This window comes from Babylonia areolata, chromosome 33, assembly GCF_041734735.1.
Source record: "Babylonia areolata isolate BAREFJ2019XMU chromosome 33, ASM4173473v1, whole genome shotgun sequence".
In the NCBI taxonomy this organism is placed as follows: Eukaryota; Metazoa; Mollusca; class Gastropoda; order Neogastropoda; family Buccinidae; genus Babylonia; species Babylonia areolata.
Window position 1 is genome coordinate 2,961,338 of NC_134908.1, and position 12,500 is coordinate 2,973,837.

The 12,500-nt window shown below is 41.0% G+C and overlaps 2 protein-coding genes across 2 annotated transcripts in view; one reads left to right on the top strand and one right to left on the bottom strand.

Annotated features, from left to right (window-relative positions):
- LOC143276837 (RAD52 motif-containing protein 1-like) overlaps positions 1 to 8,261 on the top strand; it is a 19,600-nt gene extending 11,339 nt beyond the window's left edge. Inside the window, exon 7 of the mRNA XM_076581492.1 lies at positions 8,085 to 8,261. Within this exon, the coding sequence (XP_076437607.1) occupies positions 8,085 to 8,261 (177 nt within the window). The remainder of the gene's footprint in view (positions 1 to 8,084) is intronic.
- Positions 8,262 to 8,541: 280 nt separating this feature from the next.
- Positions 8,542 to 12,500, bottom strand: part of LOC143276838 (uncharacterized) — a 7,104-nt gene continuing 3,145 nt past the window's right edge. The window contains exons 2-3 of the mRNA XM_076581493.1: positions 10,458 to 10,641; positions 8,542 to 9,018 (exon numbers count right to left, since the gene is read on the bottom strand). Coding sequence (XP_076437608.1) covers positions 8,543 to 9,018; positions 10,458 to 10,641 — 660 coding nt within the window. The 3' untranslated portion in view covers position 8,542. The remainder of the gene's footprint in view (positions 9,019 to 10,457; positions 10,642 to 12,500) is intronic.

A 12,500-nucleotide genomic window follows, 5' to 3' on the forward strand; every position in this document is an offset into this window, starting at 1 on the left:
TATTGTGTGGGTTTGTATATATTGTTAATTATGTGTGTGCATTGGCGAGAGAGAGAGAAAGGGAGAGAGAGAGAGGGAGAGAGAGAAAGGGAGAGAGAGAGAGAGAGGGAGAGAGAGATGGGGTGACAATAAGAGTTAGAAATGAAAAGTGTAGAAAAGAATTATATTGCGTCAGTTTGTATATATTGTTAATTATGTGTGTGCATTGGCGAGAGAGAGAGAGAGAGAAAGGGAGAGAGAGAGAGAGAGAGAGAGAGAGATGGTGACAAGAACAATGAGAAATAAGTGGAGAAAAAAATTATATTGTGTGAGTTTGTATATATTGTTAATTATGTGTGTGCATTGGTGAGAGAGAGAGAGGGAGAGAGAGAGGGAGAGGGAGAGAGAGAGATGGTGACAGTAAGAGTTAGAAAAAGAGAGGAAGTGGAGAAACTAGTGTGTGAGTCTGAGTATATATATGTTTGTGTATTAGAGAGAGAGAGAGGTGTGTGTGTGTGTGTGTGTGTGTGGGGGGGGGGGGGGTCGTGGGGGAGGGGGAGGAGAGAGGGTAACAGTAAGAATGCAAAAAGAGAGGTAGTGGAGACAATTATGTTGGAGAGTTAAGATGATTGCATGGGTTTGTGTGAGTTGGTGTGTGTGTGTGCATGTGAGAGAGAGAGAGAGTGTGTGTGTGTGTGTGTGCGTGTGTGTACTACGGAGGAGATAGGAAGTATTATGTCAAAAGAAGATCTGGACGAAAAAGATGAAATGTTTTCGGGTTTTTTTGTTTTTTGTTTGTTGTTGTTGTTGTAGTTGATATTTGTTGTAGAGTTGATATTTTCTCTCAACATAAAAATGAATTCAGCTTTCACACATGTGGGATGAAATTTTACTAATTGTGTGTCCCATGATCATGATTCTCGCTTTTGAATGTTTGCGACTGTGATTTATAAAAAAAAAAAAACAATAAAAAAAAACAAGAGAGGCAAGGCCTTCAAGACTCACTTGTGATAAATTAAGTCCCCTAGCATTAATTACAGAGTAATTTCCCTTTTTTACTATCGGAACCAAAAACGTTTGCAAAATAAATAAAAATTGCATGGTTACCAAAAGAAGTTCCTGTTTGAACAAAAAAAAATATAATAATGACACCTCTTGTTGTTGTGTCAGAATAAGAGGTCAAAGTGCCAAGTTTAGAGAATACAAAAAATATAAATATAACAGAAAATGCAGTTTGCATATAATTAGGCTTCTTTTTAAAAAATTTTTTGTGTGCCCATCCCAGAGGTGCAATATTGTTTTAAACAAGATGACTGGAAAGAACTGAATTTTTCCTATTTTTATGCCAAATTTGGTGTCAAGTGACAAAGTATTTGCAGAGAAAATGTCAGTGTTAAAGTTTACCACACACACACATACACACACACACACACAGACAACCGAACACCGGGTTAAAACATAGACTCACTTTATTTACACAAGTGAGTCAAAAATCATGTATATATTTTGTGTATGTAAGCTTAGCCGGGTGAAAACGAATTTTGTTGTTCTTTCTTTGGAGAATACATTCATGTGCATACAAAATCGTATTTCGAACATCTATAATTGTTTCTGTGATTGTTTATGTGTCAGTTTTAAAACAAAGTTCTCTTGTTGTTGAGAGATCTATCATAAAAGTATTCTAGATTCACAGGGTTAAAACTCATTCATTATATTGAGGACTATTTTGATATGGATTTTGGGTCTCAAGATATTTCAGAATCAAAGGCACACACACACACACACACACACACACACACACACACACACACTCACTCACTCACGCACACATATCTATGCACGCATACACACACACAGTGGTACACACACGCACGCATGCACGCACGCACGCGCGCGCACACGCACACACACACACACACACACACGCGAAGCAATAACAACAAAAAGTGAAAGGGAGTTCACCCTTTAGACTATTCACACTGTCAAAGCAAAGTGGAGTTATATCCCTTTAACATGGTCTGACCAATTTTTTTTTTTTTTTTCACTGGTTGCCGTTCGAACACATATTTCTTGTGCTGCCTTTACATATGTACGATCTTTGTGTGTGTGTGTGCGTGCGTGCTTGAGTGTATGTGCACGCGCGCGCGTCTAAAAACACGAACACGCTTGAATTCACACACATAATAAGGTATTTAAAGTGATCACACACATTTCACGTAGTCATACACTCACTGTCTTCCAAGTCCTAGATACGCACAAAGTACCAAATATAATTTATTTACAGACTCAGAAATTCCACAACAAACGCTTCATAAAGTATTGGAAAATGCAAATGTATACAGAAGTTTTAATCATTAGAAAATATACAAATTTGTATAGGTAGACATGCCATTCATCTTGTAAGTTGCACGCTATCAGATTCTTTATTTCGCATGAACAAGCGCAAAAATACTGAAAAAAGCACATGTCCATGCGCATACAAGCGCGTGCGCGCACACACACAAACAAACACACACACAACATCTCTCTCTCTCTCTCCCTCTCTCTGTCTGTCCCCCCTCCCACTCCCCCCCTCCCCACTCTCTCTCTCTGATCACATATATTTATCATTATCATCAACACCAACAACACCACCACCATACACACACGCACACACACACACACACACAGGCGCACACGCGCAGACGCACTGAAAAACACACGCTCTCTCTGTCTCTCTCTTTCACACAGACACACAGAAGCACGCACCAATACGCACACGCACACACACTCACAAACACACACACACACATGCACAGACACACTTCCACTAATACACACATACATACACACATGCACCCCTCTTCACCGAGCTCTCCACCGCACCCCTCTCCACTCTCCCACACCCACTTCCCCCCCCCCCTCCCCCTTCCCCTCCTCAGCACACGCGTACTCATGACTACACTGATCACCGCGGGAAAAAAGAAAAAAAAAGAAAAGAAAAAAAAAGAAGAAAAAAAAAAAAAAGGTTTTACAAATCAAAACGAAAATTTCCACCACCAAACCATTGAATGGGGGGGGAAAAAAAAAGGTTTTACGAATCAAAACGAAAATTTCCACCACCAAACCATTGAATGGGGGGGAAAAAAAAAAGGTTTTACAAATCAAAACGAAAATTTCCACCACCAAACCATTGAATGGGGGAAAAAAAAAAAAAGGTTTTACAAATCAAAACGAAAATTTCCACCACCAAACCATTGAATGGGAAAAAAAGAAGAAAAAAAAAAAAGAAGAAAAATAAAAAAAAAAGGTTTTACAAATCAAAACGAAAATTTCCACCACCAAACCATTGAATGGGGGGAAAAAAAAAGGTTTTACAAATCAAAACGAAAATTTCCACCACCAAACCATTGAATGGGGGGGAAAAAAAAAGGTTTTACAAATCAAAACGAAAATTTCCACCACCAAACCATTGAATGGGGGGAAAAAAAAAAAAGGTTTTACAAATCAAAACGAAAATTTCCACCACCAAACCATTGAATGGGAAAAAAGAAGAAAAAAAAAAAAAGAAGAAAAATAAAAAAAAAGGTTTTACAAATCAAAACGAAAATTTCCACCACCAAACCATTGAATGGGAAAAAAGAAGAAAAAAAAAAAGAAGAAAAATAAAAAAAAAAGGTTTTACAAATCAAAACGAAAATTTCCACCACCAAACCATTGAATGGGAAAAAAGAAGAAAAAAAAAAGAAGAAAAAAAAAAGAAGTTTTTACAAATCAAAACGAAAATTTCCACCACCAAACCATTGAATTGGGGAAAAAAAGAAGAAGAAAAAAAGAAGAAGTTTTTACAAATCAAAACGAAAATTTCCACCACCAAACCATTGAATTGGGGAAAAAAAGAAGAAGAAAAAAAGAAGAAAAATAAAAAAAAAAGGTTTTACAAATCAAAACGAAAATTTCCACCACCAAACCATTGAATTGGGGGGGGGGGGGGGGGGGGGGGGAAGAAGAAAAAAAAAAGAAGTTTTTACAAATCAAAAGGAAAATTTCCACCACCAAACCATTGAATAGGGGGGAGGGGGGGGGGGGGTGAGGTTTTACAAACCAAAACGAAAATTTCCACCACCAAACCATTGAATAAGACAAACAACAACAATTACCAAAGCCTCATTTTATAATAATAATAATAATTATTATATATACCCCTTCAGGAAAGAACACTTCTTCTAATACTGATCGATATGTTATTAGGATTACATGGAATGCAAGCATCAAAAAAGAGAAATAAATGTTGGAAAAACAACAACAACAACAACAAAAAAACCCAACCTCTTTGCATACACATGCATTAATGATCAAATCTAGCGTTTTGATTGGCTAAGAGCGGACCGGGGCAAGACGGGACGTCTTTTCACTGTTAGCCGCGCGAAATTTGGCCAAAAAGCAGAGCAAACCGATAGGCCTAGTTTACATCAGTTTGACATGGTACAGTATATGTATCACCAAACGTGGAGTATAATACAAACTCCTCCTATCTATCTACAAGATAAAATAAATAAATAAATAAATAAATAGATGAAATCTTGATAGTTATAGTTCAGCCCACCACACAGCTATATTCTGGCTGAAAACAGTAAATTATACGTTTAAGAAAAATGTAATATACGTGCTACCGCACAGCACAGAACACCTAAGTAAAAGTATGACAACTGTTCAGAATATGGGTACCAACACTGACATATACTTCATTTCGGCCAGCCCTACAGTTTGGAAACAAGGCTGATGAAAAAAAAATGAAAAAAAAGAAAAAGAAAAAATATCTACTTCAAACGTTGTACAGATATGTAACGTGCGCGTCTGCATGATCCTTGCGTAATAATACAAACACTCCCGAGTTGGTCTTTTCCTAGACAAACGTACATCGTGGAGTGATGGCCTAGAGGTAACGCGTCCGCCTAGGAAGCGAGAGAATCTGAGCCGTCGCGCTGGTTCGAATCACGGCTCAGCCGCCGATATTTTCTCCCCCTCCTCCACTAGACCTTGAGTGGTGGTCTGGACTGCTAGTCATCTTTGGATGAGACGATAAACCGAGGTCCCGTGTGTTAGCACAGCACTTAGCGCACGCACGTAAAAGAACCCACGGCAACAAAAGGGTTGTTCCTGGCAAAATTATGTAGAAGAATCTACTTCGATAGGAAAAACAAATGAAACTGCACGCAGAAATACAAATTGGTACAAAATATACATGTTCTAAAGTTGCTCGCGCATGTGCTTACCCAAGCACGCATGTAGGCACACACACACACACACACACACACACACACACACACACACACTTACATCATAACTGACAGCAACAAACACCATCCAAAAATAAGACAAACAGCCATCAGTTCTATTCATTAGTATCAAACGGACAATTGTCAGTTCTATTGACAGCAGCCCAAAGGCTTGAATGGAAAAAAAAAAAAAGTATACCGACTGTACCAGCCCCCATACGAAAGCAAGTCCAAGACACAGTCCCACTTTCTTGTTTAACTCACTCAGTACGGCCAGTCCTCTCTTCTCCTCTACACAGACCCCTCGGATGTCCAGTGGGTGTCTGAATGACCCAACCTTTAGCTTCCGGCGTCAGAATTGTGGTATTCTTTGTCAACATTCACCTCTTCAGTATAAGAGCCTTCCGCTTGCAATATTTTGATGATAGTAACTGGGGTGAAACGCTGTTAACGTCGTCTCTTTCGCCGTTCGTATGGAGAGAGTTAAGTGACATTGGAGTGTCAAGAATATTTAGCCACAAACAAAATCCTGAATATAATCATCTTTTCTCGCGTTCAGAATAACACACAGGACATAAAGAGAACATAAAACTAATTAGGCTATATTCACGGACAAACAAATAATAAACAAAATCCTGATTAATATAATCATCTTTTTTTCGCGTTCAGAATTACACATTGGACATAAAGAGAACATCAAAATAATGAGGCTATATTCATGGACAAATAAATAATAAAACAAAATCCTGGATATATATTTTTTTTCTCTCTCGCTTTCATCATCATGAAAAGAATATTTTATACACCAACGAATCCTTTAAAACAATCACATTTTCTCGCTTCCATATGTCGACATGAGATGGAACATTCATACACAAACAAACATACTAAAAACACCCCTCGACTTAATCACATTTTCTCGTCATCTTCATCATCATCATCATCATCACACACTGGGCACACAAGAATAAATATTTTATAGATATCGCCCAAACATTCATAATTCACAATCACGATAAAACATACACAGAGGTTTGAATGAATAATCGCCGCCAACAACCCTCCCTCGCATCCGCCTTCCAGCTAAGGTAAAACTCAAATCATGAAAGTGGCTAAAATATAAAACGAAGAGCTCAGAAAAAAAACAACACACAAAAAACAACAACGGAAATGTGCAGTGATGGCCTAGAGGTAACGCGTCCGCCTAGGAAGCCAGAAAATCTGAGCGCGCTGGTTCGAATCACGGGCTCAGCCGCCGATATTTTCTCCCCCTCCACTAGACCTTGAGTGGTGGTCTGGACACTAGTCATTCGGATGAGACGATAAACCGAGGTCCCGTGTGCAGCACGCACTTAGCGCACGTAAAAGAACCCACGGCAACAAAAGGATTGTTCCTGGCAAAATTCTGTACATAAATCCACGTCAATAGGAAAAACAAATAAAAACTGCACGCAGGAAAAATACCCCCCCCCCCCAAAAAAAAAGGGTGGCGCTGTAGTATAGCGAAGCGCTCTCCCTGGGGACAGCAGCCCGAATTTCACACAGAGATATCTGTTGTGATAAAAAGAAATACAAAAAAAAAACAACAAAATACAAAAATAAACAACAGTGTCAACTGCAGCAACAACAACAACAACAACAGTTCCCTTCACTCTAGTTCCGTTGCTTAACGAGGCATCAATCACTGTGTTCGGGCAAATCCATAATTTAAACGAGTACGCTGCACCACATCTGCTGAGCAGATGCTTGACCAGCAGGCGGCGTAACCCAATACGCTTTGGTAAGGCATATAATACAATACAATACAATACATTACAATACAGTACAATGCAATATATTACATGTACAATACAGTACAATACAGTACATGTACAATATAGACAATACAATACATGTACAATATAGTACAATACAATACGGTACGGTACAATACAGTACAATACAATACATGTACAATATAGTACAATACAGTGCAGTACAGTACAGTACAATACGATACGATACGACACGATACAATGCAATGCAATGCAATGCAATGCAATGCAATACAGTACAACATAATACAATACAGTACAGTACCACTGAATACAATGCAATGCAATACAATGCAATGCAACACAATAAAATACTGTATAATACAACACAGTACAATGCAATACAATACAACACAATACAGTACAATACAATACGATACGATAAGATACAATACAATACAATACAATACGATACTATACGATACGATACAATACAATACATGTACGTGTAGCAGACACGGAATGGACGGACTCAATGCAGCAAACTCCGATCGTTTTCTGTGTGTGTGTGTGTGTGTGTGTGTGTGCGCGCGCGCGCGTGCGTGCGTGCGTGTGTGCGTGTTCAGAATTAATGTTAATTATGTCATCCATCCAAAATACATTGCGAGGTATATATCCTCTCTTTAAAAAAAAAAAAAAAAATCATTCATGATTGGGTTTCAATACTGGGCGAGTAATTTCTTTAAACGCCTTTTTCACAACCCCCCGCCCCACCCCTCCACCCCTCCCTTTAGTTTCAACAATAGCAACAATGTTCATAACATTTATGATAATCATACTGTCCATCAAGAGCGGACACACACACACACACACACACACACACACACACACACACACACACACACACACACACACACAAACACACACACGGAAAAAAAGAACTAAAACCCCAAGCTCAAGACAACCCAGAATTATGCCCAGGCCTTCGCGGAAGGACTCCAGAGAGACCCCTGTAGTGAGACGAAGACCCTTCCCTCCCCATCCCACCACCACCACCATTTCCTCCAGGAACTTGCGTGAACTCTCGCCGCAGCCGAGACCTCACGGAGCGCACCTGAGACGTCCTCTTGGGGGCGCTGAGGCTGTCCCAGACATTAGTGTAACGCCGTCGCCCGTCCCAGCCCAGATCCCTCATGGGCAGTCTTGGAGAGAGCGTCACGTCGCCAGGATCGTGGACGTCTCCGCTGAAGAATTGTTGGGCGCGGGTTGAAGCGACGGAAGGTGCAGATTCTGGTGATGGGTTGGAAGAGGATGCTTCTTGTTTGGCTTCGTCTTTGCTTGTCGTGGTGGGGTTGGTTGGTGGGGAAGCTGCAGAAGAGGCAGCAGCAGCAGCAGCAGCAGCAGCAGCAGCAGCAGCAGTAGTAGTAGCAGTGTTGTTGTTGTCGGCGGTTGCAGCGGTGGTAGTGGTAGCGCCTTGCTTTTTGCCAGATTTTGTTGAGGCTGTGGAGTAGCTGGTGGAGGGTTTGGTGTTGGGAGATTTGTTGCTGGTTGTTATTGTTCTTGTTGTTGTTGGTGGTGGTGGTGGTTGGTGGTCGTGTTTGACTGTTGATGAAGAAGTAGATGATGATGATGATGCTGTTGCTGTTGAAGATTCCTCCATCGCAGTCGTTGTTGTTGCTTTGGAACTTCGCTTTTCCGAGCTTTCTTCTCCGCTTTTGACGACGACAACGACGACGAAACATTACCACTTCCGGGTTTATCAGGATCTCGTTTTTTAGTCTCGCCACTGTCCTGTTCGCCGCGGCCGCCAGACGACTTCCGGTTTCCGTTAGACGACTTCCGGTCGTCGGAAGGCTTGCCGCTGGGGTTACTGCCCCTGCTTTTGGGTTGACGATCCCAAGTCTTGGAGGTCTTCTTGGGCTGAGGTTTGGCGGAGTCTGTGAGGTCCGTCGACTCTGAGTCCTTGTTGTTGTTGTTGTTCTCGGGGGCAGGGTGTGGTCCTTCTAGGTCCGAGTCTGGTTGGTTTGCTGGTCAAATGAAATGAAGTGAATTTGAAGTTGATTAATGGAAAATGCTTTTGTTGTTAGGCCTAATCCTATTATTATTATTATTATTATTATCAGTGGGACATTAGTTTGTAGTAGTTACAGGCGCGTTGTAAACATCAACATATTGCTGATCAGGCACGCCATTCAATATATTCGATATTATATAATATTATGTATATATATATATATATATATATATATATATATATATATATATATATATATATATATATATATATATATATATATATATATATATAGAGAGAGAGAGAGAGAGAGAGAGAGAGAGAAATAAGAAGAAGAAGAAGAAAAGAGAAAAACAAAACAAAACAAAAACAACCCAACCAACTTGTCAAATACAACAACCCCACAATAACTTGTCGAAAGATCATAACACACACACACACACACACACACACACACACACGAACACACACACACACACACGAACACACACACACACGAACACACACACAAACACACCAAACACAGATATATGCATGCACCCACAATTTCATATGGCACAAATAAATCGATATTGATTGAAAGCCTATGTACTCTTTTAAACATAAGAAAACAATACACACACACAAAAAAAAACAACCCAACAAACGAGCAAAGATACAAAAACAACAACAACAACAAACACAAACAAACAAGCAAGAAAGAAACAAAACAAAACAAACAACAACAACAACAAACAAATTACAAGCAAAACCACAAAAACAAACCAACCAACAAATAAGCACAAAACAACAACAACAACAATAAACAAACAACAACAACAACAATAAAAAAAACCTCCACAAAAACAACAACAAAACAAACAACCAAACAGAACCCAACAGAATCCCCTACCCCTACCCAACTCCCGGGAAAAAAACCCAAAAAAACAAGAAAGGCAAGGCCTTCAAGACTCACTTGTGATAAATTAAGTCCCCTAGCATTAATTACAGAGTAATTTCCCTTTTTTTACTATCTGCACCAAAACGTTTGCAAAATAAATAAAAATTCCATGCTTAGCAAAAGAAGTTCCTGTTTGAACAAAAAATGATAATAATGACTACTATTGTTGTTGTGTCAGAATAAGAGGTCAAAGTGCCCAGTTTAGAGAATACAAAAAATATAAATATAACAGTAAATGCAGTTTGCATATAATTAGGCTTCTTCTTTTATTTTTTTGTGCCCATCCCAGAGGTGCAATATTGTTTTAAACAAGATGACTGGAAAGAACTGAATTTTTCATATTTTTATGCCAATTTTGGTGTCAACTGACAAAGTAGTTGCAGAGAAAATGTCAGTGTTAAAGTTTACCACAGACACACACACACAGAGACAACCGAACACCGGGTTAAAACATAGACTCACTTTGTTTACACAAGTGAGTCAAAAACTCAAACACACCAAACCCCACTCACATCCAGCCTGGTAGGTGACGAAGGTGGCTCTGTTCCGGTACTGGTAGTCCGGGATGAGTCTGCTCTGGGTCTGACCTGGACCGGAACTCTGCCCTTCTCCTCCTCCAGCACCACCGCCGCCACTGAGGTCGGTCATGGAGTTCCTCTTGTGGCGCTGGTGGGCGTGGCTGATGGTGGCGGAAGTCTGCAAGACACCAGGGCGAAACTCTGTACATGATATATACTGTCTTTCTTTCTCTACTTATTCCTCTTCTTCTCCCTCCTTCTACCGCTAGCACCACTACTATACCACCACAACTACTACTACTACTACCACCACCACCACCACAACAACTACAACTACTACTACTACTGCTGCTGCTGCTGCTACCACTTCTACTATTCTTAGGGTCTACCTCCTACTACTGCTGCTACCACTACAACTACAACTACTAGTACCATCAGTACTACTTTTAGGGTCTACATACTACTACTACTACTCATACCACTACAACTACTACTCATAGGGTATAGCTACTACTACTACTACTGCTACCACTACTACTGCTACCACTACAACTACTACTACTACTACTACAACCACTACTATTACTACTCTTAGGGTATACCTCCTACTACTACTGCTACCACTACAACTACTACTATTCTTAGGGTCTAGCTCCCATTACTACTACTACCACTACTACTACTACTACTTTTAGGGTCTACGTTCTACTACTACTGCTACCACTACAACTACTACTACTACAACCATTACTATTACTACTCTTAGGGTATACCTCCTACTACTACTGCTACCACTACAACTACTACTATTCTTAGGGTCTAGCTCCCATTACTACTACTACTACTACTACTACTTTTAGGGTCTACCTCTTACTACTACTGCTACCACTACAACAACTACTTCTACAACCACTACTATTACTACTCTTAGGGTATACTTCCTACTACTACTACTGCTACCACTACAACTGCTATTGCTGTTAGGGTCTAGCTCCCATTACTACTACTACCACTACTACTACTACTCTTTGGGTCTACCTTCTACTACTACTGCTGCTACCACTACAACCACTACCACTACTCATAGGGTATAGCTACTACTACTACCACTACCACTACTACTACTACTACTTTTAAGGTCTACCTCCTACTGCTACTGCTACCACTACTATGATTCATAGGGTATAGCTACTACTACTACTACTGCTACCACCACAACAACAACTACTATTGCTCTCAGGGTCTACCTCATACTACTACTGCTACTTCTACTACTACTACTGCTACTACTACACTTCCCCCTTCTCTTCTAACCTACAACTACTACAACTACCACCACCATTTCTTCTACTGCTATTTCTGTGACTCCTTCTCCAACTACTACCAGTTAAAACACACACACACACACTACTATATACTACTACTACTACTCCTACACCCACAACCACACTCTCTATTTCTCTGTCTCCCTCTCTCTCTCTCCCACCTCTCTCTCTTTCCGTCTCCCTCTCTCTCTCCCTCCCTCCCTCCCCCTCTCTGTCTCTCTCTCTTTCTCTGTCCCCCCCCTCTCTCTCTCTGCCTCCCTCTCCACCTCTCCCTCTCTCTTCCTCTGCCTCCCCCCCCTCTCTCTCTCCCCCCCTCTCTCTCTCCACCTCTCTCTCTCATCTCCTACCTTCGCTCTCTGTCTTTCTCTCTCTGTGTCTTTCTCTCTCCCTCCTTCCCTCCCCCCCCTCTTTCTCCCTCCCTCTATTTCTCTTTCTGTCTCCCCCCCCCACACTCTCTCTTTCTCTCTCTCCCTCTCTCCCTGCCACCCTCCCTCTCCCTCCCCCTCCAATCCTCCATCCCCCCCTCTCTCTCTCTTTCTTACCACCCCAACCTGTTTGAACCACTGACTCTCCTTGTCCAAGCCTTTAGCCACGGTCCGCTGGGCCTTGTCTCCACCTCTCTCTCTCTCCCTCTCTCTCTCTCCCTCTCCTCTGTCTCCCCCCTGTCTCCTACCCCCCCCCCCTCTCTCTCCCTCCCCCCTCCCTCCCTCCC